At 45.3% G+C, this 12,879-nt stretch overlaps 1 protein-coding gene across 3 annotated transcripts in view; it reads right to left on the bottom strand.

The window, feature by feature from the left end:
• Positions 1-805: 805 nt before the first annotated feature.
• galla-2 (MIP18 family protein galla-2) overlaps positions 806-12,879 on the bottom strand; it is a 45,431-nt gene continuing 33,357 nt past the window's right edge. For 2 of the 3 annotated variants that reach the window (XM_084589144.1, XM_084589146.1), the window contains one exon: positions 7,916-8,103. In XM_084589144.1, the coding sequence (XP_084445270.1) occupies positions 8,009-8,103 (95 nt within the window). In that variant the 3' untranslated portion in view covers positions 7,916-8,008. Of the gene's footprint in view, positions 3,697-7,915; positions 8,104-12,879 lie in introns of those variants that run through there. The other variant, XM_084589145.1, reaches the window with a different exon arrangement.

Genomic DNA, 12,879 nt, shown 5'->3' with positions numbered 1-12,879 from the left:
CATCCAAAGCCAACACAGGCCTTAATATATATGAACGTCTCTACCACCAAAGAGAAATGTTTATTTATGGGGTTTAACGCATCAAACCGGGTCTGGCTATGAGGGATCCTGAAGTGAAGGGCTCCAGATGATTTTGATCACCTAAGGTTTTTTTACGCGCACTGACATTGCACAGGATACAAGCGCCTTGCATTTCACATCCATCAATATTCCACCTCCACTGCCAGGAACACACCCGAATTGCCCGCCTAAATAGGTGAGTTCCTTAACCATTGAGCCACGGTGCCGGCCATGGCGAGAAGAGAATAATGTGCAAGCCAATAGGGTTTCATGATGGTACATGGCGTCTACACTGAAGCTTGTGAGCTTGTGTTTGTGAGCCATAACAATGAAGTAATGAAGGCTTTCATTTCAAAGTAGAACAAGCAAAAAAATATTCGTGGATGAATCAAATGGCTTCCAACTTCTCTATGTCTATGGCAGTGGACAGGAAAGATGCAACTGTAGTTACAACAACCAAGCCAGAGTTAGGATCAAGGCACACTCGACCGAAGTCTGGTGTCAGCAATAGCTCTGCTGCTCCTGATATCCCACCGTAAGCATAACACGAGCTTGTCCCTCCCACCTTCAGCACATGCAGACTGCATGCTCCTGAGAGTACCCACAGCCCAAGCCTGCAAATTCCTCTTGGCTTGGACCTGTCTGGGTAACTTTGGGCAGCTGGTGAAGGCAGGAGTTTCCATCTGCAGAATTTTTAGGCATGAGGCTGATACTAAGAATGAGAAAACAATACATTTCAGTACAACATCATCCTACTAGAAGAACAAAAACCAAAAAAACTACATGCTACACACGTGAATTGGGAAGACGATAGAAGGTACCAGGAAAATAACGATGTGATAAAACGTATTTTACACATAATTGTCCAGGTAATATTTTGTTCACCACAGAGCTGATGCTGCCATCCAAGTGCTATGTTCTGGTTGTCCACAAAGACTATAAAAATCACAAGTGCCTGATGTCTACTCCATATGTACAGGTGCCTCAAAGGAAAATGAAAAACCCTGTCGAAATTTCTTAGTGCTCAGCACTGCTGGCCGCAATCACTAACTTTGCTGATGCTTGTCTGTGAACTTGAATTGGCTTAGCAATGAGGCGCAGCAGCACCACATTTGCAGCCAATAAGAGAGAGGCACACCACGGTTTCAGCAACCATGGCCATCACTAGGCTGTGTAGTTAAGCGAGTTACACCAGACTTGAGCAGTCTAATGACGCTAGCACACCATCCCTTCCTTTGCATGACTCACCACTCGACCTTCAAGGTCAGCAGACATGCATGTGCAGTGCTCCTTAAACCTCAGCTCCATGCCCCTTGCTACATCATTAGGCAGCTTGTGCTCATCTCCACATATTAATGGGTGCTTGCCTTTAAGTGCACTTGTTTGCTTTTCGATTACTTTTCTTAGCCCTGGGAACAGTCTTCTGCTGCCGTAAATGTGGTGGCGCCAAGAAAAGTATAGCAGGAGTAAGCAGTGCTAGCGCATCTACACGTTTAATTAGGTACACAGATAGGCTGTAATTTTTTTTAATTCAAGGTGTGATGGTCTATCCAGATTTATAGGAGCATGCTGTAATTCCCATAATGGCAGTTAATGTGCACACCAGGTGATCAGCGAACACATTAAAAAGTTGCTAAAAATGTTGAGCATCAAATAGAAAAAAAATTTGCCGGAACAAACATTCACTTCTCGTAGTGGCTTGAAATGGGTTATTAACAATAACCATAGCTCATAGCGTCTAAGCAACATATGTGTGGCAATTGACAAGTGGGATATGAAAAGAAAAAAAAAAATGGTAGTTCAGGCACCAAAACTTGGTTAGCGGAGTATTCAGCTGCGGTGGATGCAATTTGCTGCGAATCCCAATTATCGCAGTTGGGTGGTTAGTCCTAATGGGGAATCTAAAACCCTGAACAAGACTATATGCCATATCTGTTTCTCAAACAAACAAACAAACAAAAAAGTTAAAGCCCTGCAGCACTAGAAAATGAGGTGCTTTTTTCCATTTGAAGCTGAAGCTGAGCACAAGACAAGCAGGAAGCTCAGTACACACTGGACCTCTTGTGATGATGTGATGCAGCGGCAACGGTGCTCCGGTTGTGCTGCAAGCAGTATTGCGCCACGTCATATACATTGTTTCGCCTCGCAGCTTGGTGCAAGGGAAGTCACTCCAAATTGTGTAGTCATTATTTTGAGAGCCACAACGAGACATGTCACAGTAGAGCAGGCAGTTCAAATTTGGCGCTATAATCACTGCAACACACCTCCAGACTTCCCCGAGTCTCTCGCACTCAATTTTATATATAAAAAAAAAAAAGCATCGGTCTTCCTCCCACTGCAGGGCTTCAGAAAATTTGTTTTTCTTCGTTTTAAAAACTGCAGCATCATACTGTTCGCGGGTTTGCAGATAATTAGAAGATTTTGCAGCAGATTGTGTCCACCACATCCCAGAGCTTATACATGTAAAAATTTTTTTCTATTCTGAACTATGTTTACAAATTTTTGAAAGTGTTCACAGCAACACCCAGTATATCCATTCAAAGATGCATGACATAAGAATGGGGAAAATAATTTTTTTTTACAAATATTGCCTTTCATTTTCTCATTACTCCTGACATCATCTGTACATAGACAGCTCAGCTTTATTTTCTTAGTTTTGACACACACATTGAAAAATGTGCCCATAAACCAAAGTAAAAAAGGTGCAAACGATCTATTTGCACTTTCTTCGCTCGGTTAATACCAGACCCAAACCCAACCATGCTGACATGGCGACATTGATAACTACATCTGAGGACAGCTTTCGGTGACAATGCAGCCAAGGCTACAGGGCGAGGCTTTCCTCACAGCGTTACTAGACCAAGTAGGTCAGGCATATCTGGCCTCAGTTACAGTTTTAGATTCAGTGCTAAATTTAAGTTGAATAGACCTTTCCAGTAATTCCACACCGCGCCACCAAGGGAAAGCGGAAAGGAAGCCCCCCTGGGAAAGCGGAGCGCCGCCACGCTCACGTCTCTCTGATTCTGCCGGTTCTTAGGCGAACTTTTCTCTGCGATCTCTTGGCGTCCTTGCTGCGCTGCTGCTTCCCGCTGTTTTAACTACATTGTGCCCACCATTCCTTTGCATTGTGTTGTACAGTTAGGGTTTGCATTCTAAGTCTGTGGGTCATCAGCCGACACAAAAAAGTCCGGCGTCCGCTCACTGCAGCTCCCCGTGGCGGCGTGCAGTGCGGAAACAACCCTTCTCTTCTTCGCTAGCTCCGCGCCAACATGCGCATCTGGAGCCCAGCGGCACCCCACGGGCACCCCAGCGGTGACGGGAGCAGCTCGCCATGGTCACGGCGCGTCCGCTGTAGCAGCGTGTGCCACGCACGGCGACCTTGGCCTTACATGGCGTAGTGAAGCTTTTGTTTCAAAAGTCACTAAAACATTGCATAACGACTAGCAGATGGCCATCAAAGCAATCAGGGGCTTGCTGCATTTTGCAAGGAAGCACCAACAATGAGCACGAGAAGATGCACGATGGCAGAAAGTGGCGGCACAGCACGCCAACACGTTTGCCAGCAGCCGACGCGGGCGGCGATCACTCCTTTCTTCCATCATGCTTTGTGTGGATCTGCCAGGGGGTGGCGTGGCGCTGCGATTTGTAGAAAGGTCTATTAAAACTTCTCGAGCCGTCAATTACACAAATGTGTTCCTTTTCACCACTGAAGGCCTATGTGAATGTAAATTTGTTGCTAATGAATAGCCCACATGACATACTGTCAAAGAAAGAGCATCGCAAAGCGTTCAGAAACCAGTGGGTAGGCTCGGCAGACATGGTTCACGTATGCTTTGCAGGATTCAGAACAGGTAGCACAGCCATTAGCAGGTGCATGGCGTGTTGTATGCACATTAAAATGCTCTATATTAACACTGTAGTAAAAGTTAGTTTTGCAGCATAATGTTGATGTAATGATGACATAAATCATTCTATAATGTATTCAAGAGCACGATTCATGAAGTTTCGCTGGGCAGTGAATCGGTGCATGTCAGCTCTGTAGCTTTCGCCGCATAGCTACAGAAACGAGTATAAATGCTATGCTTGGGGGACAAAAAGGGCAAAGAAACATGACTCCAGTATCTTTTTGTACAAGGAGACATGGCAAAGGCCACAGGCATATGAGAAAGCTTTAAGCAGAGCAGAGGCATGGCATCAGTTGCAGTAATGCGCAGAACTGTAAAAAGAAAAAGCAAGACAACCAGAGGGCTGAAGTAGCCACAGTAAACCTAGATCTACTGTTCGCTACATTGTATGGAAATTAACATGTGCTGACTGTGCTATCCCTTTCATGGTCAGATTGAGACACAATACTATTTCATTAGGAGGCTCCACCTCATGCCTTTAGCTGCACTTTATCCAACTTTTCAAATATTAGTAGGACTGTGTGAATATTTGCAGTTTCACACGTTTTGAAAAATATTTGCTATTCAATTCGATTCATTCCTCATTTTCACTAAATGAGCACCCTAAACATTCATTATTGTTAATCTCCTGTTTAAAGGGGGATGCGAGGCTAAAATCACAATTTTCACCAAAAAGAATTTGTTTTTAAACTTTTGTTGCTTTGGATTATGCATTTATTAAAGAAATTTCTCACCAAGTTTCGTTGTCATCTGCGCAGTAGAAAAATTAAAATTAATTTTTTTGTGAGATAGGGCCCACTCACCACCGAAAGCGCCTATGAATGCTGATTTCAAGATGCAGCCGCATAGAGGGCAATAAGCTGAATGCGGAGTGTGTCCCAAAGTTAGAATGCTCGTGTTTATTAAGCTCTCTGGTCGGGAAGGATATGCTATCGGGAGTACGGCAGACAGTTAGTTAAAAATGAAAACAGAAAAGGCAAATTTTGCGCCGCAGCAACAGCAGATTGGCTGGTAAACTGAAAAAAAAAAAGAAAAAAAAAGCTTGGATAGACTAAAACAGCATGTAACCTTCCAACTCGATACAAGCTAGTGTAGAAATGAAGTGGCATTCCCAGCAATTAATCAAGGAAAGGCTTGCACGAACGCAGACAGATGGCTGTAAAGCTAAGAAAAAAAGAAGCAACTCGAAGCAATCGCCTTAGAGCAGAGTTATGTTGAAAAGGGCAGCCTAACATATGCACCAGACTACTTTGATTTATTAATTTTGGCTGTAAATTTGAATAGCATGTTCTGAAATCATTGAACTCATTTTGCCAAAGGCTGCTTTCAAGTTGGTTCCTGGACTAAGATTTTGTTGGGAACAAGATTTGGATTCATAATTACCTTCTAAGAAAAAAATTTATCAAACCTGTGACATACAATGACAACAAAAAGAAATGAAATTCATTCTTAAAGTGCCCAGATTTTTATAAAATGTCACATGAACCCAAAAATTGATCTTATCCTGTATAATGAACTACCTAGAAGTTTTGTAAGCACAAATGGTTAGTACAGCCTCCAGAGTTTTGAAATGATAGTTTTCCTAAGCGGACACTCATTGTGATAGCTACAACTTTTTTTGTATTATTGCGAAAGCAATACTACGCCAGGTTTCGGGCCGTCACGTAGTCCGTGACCGCAGTCACAAATGACCTTGAACAGCCGTGAAGAAGACGAAGAAGATGATGAAGAGGAAGAAGAAGAAGAACGCTCGGTCACCTGCAGCTAATACTTTTGCTTCATATTCGGTTCAGCAGCGTTGAACCCCTCTCATTTTTTTGTGCTAAAGTGATGAAATTCAGAATATGTTCTAATAGAGGAAGATGCACCATCCCTGAATATTTGGTCGAAATCGATGACAACAGTTGACCCTCTAGCCTTGCATCCCCCTTTAAAATTAGTGGTGAACCGCTGTGATACTTCCCAGCAGCAGTACCTTGTACTTTTAGCACGAGCTAACCTTCACGTTGCATAATTCATAGCCAGCACGCAGCAAAAGACCTGTGAATCATAATGCATTAAATGAATGCGCTGATGGCTGTGAAGAATCGCCCTAGAGCACCTGCTGTGCACTCGTAGCACAGAAAACAAAATGCAGCACAACACTAAGGTATACTGAAATATATTCTCGTACATTTTAACCATGTGGCATGCTGTTGCCTCATGCAGTCGAAAACTGGCTGTGAACCTGAATGACAGCAGTCCCTTCCTTTAGATTACTGTGATTAGAGAAGTGCATCGAGGTGGCTGCTTTATGGAAGATAATGGAACAGGTGAAGCTGGGGCCCCTGTGCGCTGTCGTGCTTGCTTTGCGGCACACACTTTGACTGTTATATCTATTTTCATCAGTTCGAATCTAGAAACTACATACCTTAGGCCACAGAGACGGCCCGTGTAACTGCACAGTGTGCAGTGCAAACTGCATGCTGAGGCACCTAACGGCACCGTTTGTTTTTTGCACTTGCGTCGCGACAGCGTTTGTGTCCACCACGGTGCTTTAAGCTGGCGAAATCAATATGCGAGGGCTAGGGCTAAGCGCGCTGAACGTACCCTGCACGCATTGCAGCTGGGGTTGCTATTCTTGTGCCTATTTCACGTGCCATCTTGTTTTGCTTTGTCAGCAGTGCTCTACACCTTTGCGTTGATTGAGCAACCATTGGCGTCATAAATAAGGCAAAAAAATCTGTACATATCTCATGACTGACTGCCTTATATATACAAAACTTCATGACAGTGTGATCATGTGCATTATGTCAAACTGTAATACTAAGGCTATTTTTCACCAAATCCTATTGTTACCTAAATAAATGTAAGCAAGGTATTAGCCTACAGAATAAAGCTTACAACTAAAGTTGGTTGGTTTGGTCTGCGGGGTTTAACATCCCAAAGCGACTCAGGATATGAGATGCCATAGTGGAGGGCTCTGGAAATTTCAACCGCCTGAGGTTACTTGACACACACCTACATCTGCGTGCACAGCACATGGGCACCTAGCTTTTTGCCTCTGTCGCAGCCAGAATTCGATCCCGCATCCTTCCACACAGCAGTTCAGCTCCCTAACCACTGCACCACCATTGCGGGGCTTAAAACTAAAGTTAATTAATGCCTTGTAGGCATCTCACAAGTTATCAATTACAACCCAGTATGAGCACTTTACCATTTGTGCCAGAGGAAGTCAGTGATGAAGTCAAGTAAAACTAATTGCTGGGTTTGTGCATTACTTATAAAAGGAAAAATTCACAGTGATAACAAATAGACACTCACAAATAGACACACAGGACAGGCGCCGACTCCTACTACTTTTTCGAAACAACACCAAATTGAAACTTCTTCAAAAAACGAATGTTCCCGCACCGTCGGCAACATATGCATGCCAGTTTAGGCCTTCCCTATCTAAACAAAATTAAGAAAATGACTTTCTCCTCTAAATAGTGATACTGAGGTGTCATTGATGCATTCCGATCCTAGCGTTTTTATATAACAGGCTTCGAGCAACTCACGGGCAAGAGTATCCTTGCTCCTGCTTAAAATCCTAATTTCTGTGAACTTTTGTTCACACTTTGGCTTGAAATCGCACGATTGGCAATGGGCGGGTAGATGTAAATTCGGACTGTTTTTCAGAAAACGCTTATGCTCTGCAGCCCGATCATTCACTCGTAGATCAGTTTGGCCGATGTATACCTTGCCACGGGTTAAGGGGATTTGATAAATTACCCAGGTGGCACATTTGACATAGGGCTTGACATGCTTTTTAGTGCAGCCTTGTTTTCTATTGTCATCGCCCGTGATTCGTACGCACATGAAGTCAGTGATGCACATGTTGCTACAAAAGAACACAAAACACATCTAAAATGTTTTAGAGGTGCACAGCACTTTCTTGCAGTGGCCCAATAATTTGCACGTACAACAAGTTTAATGAGCACTGACACGTTTCCAGCATGTCTCATGCTTTATTGCTAGAGCATTTGTTTGCACATACCAAAAACGTCTTCAAAGGTGTGTTCTCAACATGTCAGGAGACATCTGTTGACTACTTGAAGAAGATGGGAATTTTCTAGGGCAGCAGCAACTCTCTCTTTATCGTCTAACTGCTTGTTAACTGAAAAGGAAAAAAAGAACAGTGTCAGTGAAATGCAACAGTGAGGTAAGAACTACAGATACAGTCGCCAACAGTTTTTTCAGACTCAGCTGGACCCGGGAAATGGTCCAAATAATCAAACAGCTCAAAAATCTGTGAACTAGCGAACATTAAATTCGTATAAACCATCTGGTGTTACAAAAGCAGTCTTCTCACAGTCGGATGGATGTAGAGGAATTTGCCAATAGCCAGATTGCAAATCAACAGAGGATAATATGACGCCAAATGCAGACAGTCGGCAGCGTCATCAATGCGAGGTAACGGGTATACGTCTTTCTTTGTTACCGCATTCAAACGACGGTAGTCTATACAAAATCGCCAAGAATTGTCTTTTTTTCGCACCAGGATCACAGGTGCGGCCCACGGACTGGAAGATTCTCTGATGATTCCTTTGTGTAGCATTTCATCCACCTGTTCTTGAATTATCTTGCGCTCTGCCGGAGAGACTCTGTAAGGTTTTTGGCGAATAGGGGGTGCGCTTCCTGTGTTAATTTTGTGCTGTAGCCGAGAAGCTCGGAAATGGCTACCCGATCCATTTGAGGCAAAGTCGAACACTTGGGCATGAGTTGTCAAAATGTCTTACAGAATACTACGTTCATTAGATGGGAGCGATTTGTTGACCATGCCCTCAAACTCAGCACAATAGTCAGACTTGTCTTTCGAGGCTCCCCTGCAATTGGAAATAATTCCAACGGTATGAGTCGCATAATTGTCAAATCTCGCGAGTGTCAAACCAGAAGGAAGACGAACAGGCTCTTCTGACACGTTCACAGCCCAGAGGTATGCGCGACCATACTCCGCCTCCACGACGGAGCGTGGCACCAAAATATTTTTTTTTTTGCTCCATTCGAGACATCTGGCTCGACGACTATTGAATGTTTACCCATGAAGGATACGGATGACTTCACGAGGAGAAACGTCGCCGTCATCGCAGGCAGCAGCACATCTTCCTTCAAGGCGAGAACTCCTTGATGACTCTGAAACATGTTATCTACTAATGCGGGGATAATGTTTGGCTACAAACAAATTTCACCGGCACTAAAGTCTGAAGTCGCACCACACTCGCGCAGAAAGTCAACACCCAAGGTAACGTCACGCGTGGCACGTCTCAATACAACGAATTCTGTCCTATAGCACTCGTCACCAATTACAACTGAAACTGAGCACAGGCCAACCGGAACTAAAGTTTCACCCCCAACACCACAAAACATAGTGTTTTTGTCCCACACAAACATAACTTTCTGTCGAAGGTGGTTCTTAAATGAAAGGCTCATAACTGACACAGCGGCACCAGTGTCAACCAAAGCATTCGTTTTAACATTGTCTACACACACTGACACTTTGTTCTTTAGCATGACGATAGGTAGAGGTATGCGTGAAATTGACCGTCCGGTGACATTACCTCCATCGGTCGCACCACCCAGTTTCCTAGCGGTGGAGAAACAAAGCGGCGACGTGGGGATGGCGAACAGGGTTGTCGCTGCGGTGGGGGAGTGATGCTGCGATAGGTAGAGGGCCGATAGAAGGTAGCGGGTGGCTGCTGCTCCCACTGGGCACCATTCATGAAGCGCAGTGCTCGTTGGACAGGGAGTCGGGTAATTTGATGACGCGGGTAAAAGCGAACGATATGTCCGCTGCCCCCACAGCCATAACATACGGGTGGCTGGCGGCTCTGGTAGTTCACTTCAGGATCCCTTGGAGGCTGAGATGGGGCGACAGAAGCACCACGAGGAGCACCACGAGGCACTTCATCCGGATCGGCTGGACGCCGCTGGAAATAAGGGTGCAATGTTGGTTGCAGGGTCCGCTCCATGCCGTTGTTGTAAGATGGTTGGCCATTATTTTGTGCAGCCCATGGCGTGTGTTGTTCCCATGGTGATACGGACTCGATGTCGGGTGGTAAGATACATCGAAATTTGTACGTTGCTGCTGAATATCCAGCTCCACGCGTATAATCCTCCTGACCATAGAAGCGATGTCTTCAGCCTCCGGAATGTCGATACCGGCAACAGTTGTCACATTTGAAAGACGACCAAATTTGTGCGCTATCCGACGTGCCTTTAACGCCTGAAATGCCCGGCACTGCTTGATGACATCTGAAACTGTGGCAAGGGTGTCCCGCGAAATAAGAAAGTTGTAAGAAAGTTGTACACATCCTCAGCAATCCCCTTGAGAAGGTGCCCTACTTTGTCTTCTTCTGACATCAGCCGGTTTACAATGCGACAAAGTTTCAATATTTCTTCGATATAATGTGTGCATGTCTCACTGGGCAGCTGGGCTCTCTGGGAAAGCTGATGCTCAGCGCGTTCCTTCTTCGCAAGGGTATCCCCAAAGGACTTCGTAATTTCTTCAACAAATCGGTCCCAGGTCGTCAGGATTTCTTCGTGGTTATCAAACCAAGTCAGAGCCGTGCCAGCGAGGAAGAAAACAACATTGTACAGACGTGCGATTGAGTTCCATCAGTTGTACTTGCTGCATCATTCGTAATGTCGGAGCCATTCCTCAACGTCATCTTCAGACTCACCGTGGAACGAACGCGGCTCTCGCTGGTGGGGAAAGGCCGTCGTCTCTTCAGGTCGCTTTTCATGAGTCTGCATCGTGCGGGTGGTAGCCACTGAAAGGTACTGTTGAGGAGATAAAGGTGGCAAACCTGCTACACGACGGCTGTGACGATGTACAGTCGTGCCTCGTTAATATGGACACTTTGGTTTCCGACCAAAACTGTCCATAAAGCGAGTCATCCATAATGAGTCATGAATAAAAACAAAAAAGATTTTATTGAGAAAAGAGAATTGTAATTAACGACTGCTTTTGTACATAACGATGAGCACTGGACTTAAAATTTCACATTATCCTTGTCATTGTTGTCTTCAAAAAATTGTAGTGTAGTCTGAAGCGACTCGCTTATCATGACACCCGTGATGTTGGGCTTTGTGTTGGTCGAACTTTCGAGCACGAACTCCTCACTGGCCGATGAATCAGTGTCTGATTCTCTACTTCCAAAATGGCTTCTTCACTGAGCAAAGTAGCTGCTAAGTAGCTGCTTGAGATCCTCCTGAGACGAGGAAACAGCTGAGCTGTCGATACTAGTCCCTCGCAGCTTGGATTAACTGATATGGCTTTTGCCGCTTGTATTCACAGATTTCTTCGCGCCTACGTTCAGCTCTGTTCTTTTGCGTTTAACTCCCGCCATGCCAAAAGCCAGACTCAAGTTGAGGGTTACAGGCTCCTGATGCTGTGCACTTTTTTTTGACTAGTTAACCTTTCTGCCTTTCCATTCTTCGGATTCTTTATTTTTTTGCCTTGTACTGTTTCTAAGGAAGCAAGGAGTCAAGTTGGCAAGCTGCTATGCAGAGGGCTATCGAACATCCCATCTTCTTGGCGCCGTTTTTATGTGTTCCCATAAAACAAACACTGCAAGCCGAAGAACAGTTTAGAACGACGGCTAGCCGACTACGAAGAGCTCAGACCTTGTCAAGGCCGCATCGTTGACTGAAAGCGAAGCCGACATACGGACCGCCTAGTGTGCAAAGTTTGGCAGTTCGGCAGCACAACAGGGACGAAAACCAGAAGCATGAGAGGGAAGCGCGTCCAGGACGGGACGCCCGGTCCCGGTTGCGCGTTCGTACGTCGCCTTTCTTTTGTCGCTCTACTTTGTGAGTGTGTTTTAACTCTCACCGAAAAGCGTTAACGGCTTCATGGAACACACATTGCGCTTTGGGAAAGAAAACTTCAGTTCCCACCGCCACTGTAGGCACTTGTCTTTCTTCCTGTCATTTCTTTCTTAATGCTTTTACCGGCCGCTCTGTTCACATTCAGCAAAATTTATTGCAACCACATGTTGCTGTTTTCCCGACGGCGGCGGTACTTCCGCTGCCCCCAGAAATCTCCTGGTTCCCCCCTTTCGGGGTCTTTCTTACGCTGACCCTTGGTTTGCTGTGTACGTTCTTCTCCGCTCTTGCGCTCCCCCCCCCCCCCCCCCCCCCCACTTCTCCCTTAGGACGGCGGCACGCCCGCTTTGTCTCTTTCCAACCCCACAGGACTCGTTCAGGCATTCCGTCGTATCGGCTGTTGCGTAGGTTCGCGGGCGGCGGGCCCTTCTTTAACTTGCTTTCGGGCTCCTCTGCCTTTTTTCAAGCACTGTCCATATTAACGAGACAAAAATACATGGGCCCAAGTGGGGCGTGTGCATTCTTTCCCTGTCCATTGTCTGGACAGCGAGTTTCCATATTAACGAGGCATAAATACATTGAAAAGGTTTCGTCCCCAGAAAAACTGTCCATAATTCGGGTCGTCCATATTAACGGGGGTCATATTAACGGGGCACGACTGTACTGGCGGATCCAGAACGTTTTTTACCCAGCACCTCCACCAAATGTAACGGATGAAATGGTTTTAATACAGGTAACTTCGTATGAAGGACGGAAGCATACGGCTCAGAAAAACCCGGATCAGACTGCGCGCGCCTTGCTTCCTCCACTTCTTCTTCTGCTGCTCCTGGTGCTTCTTAGCACACCGCTACGTGGCTTAACAATATCATGACATTTTCCAAGTCAATTATCTGTAGCAGCTCCAATGTGTTCAACCAGAGCACTGTCGTATATGTAAAAATGATGCGGAAGTGGTGTTACTCATATCGCTTATATTATGACTAAGTCTGGGTTCAGTGAGCCATCATCATCATCATCAGCCTGACTTACCTACTGCAGGACGAAGGCCTCTCCCATATTCCTATAA

This window comes from Amblyomma maculatum, chromosome 1, assembly GCF_055883805.1.
Source record: "Amblyomma maculatum isolate TAMU_Amacu chromosome 1, ASM5588380v1, whole genome shotgun sequence".
NCBI classification, from domain to species: domain Eukaryota; kingdom Metazoa; phylum Arthropoda; class Arachnida; order Ixodida; family Ixodidae; genus Amblyomma; species Amblyomma maculatum.
Note: the sequence above shows the minus strand (reverse complement) of the source record. Positions and strands in the feature narration are given on the sequence as shown.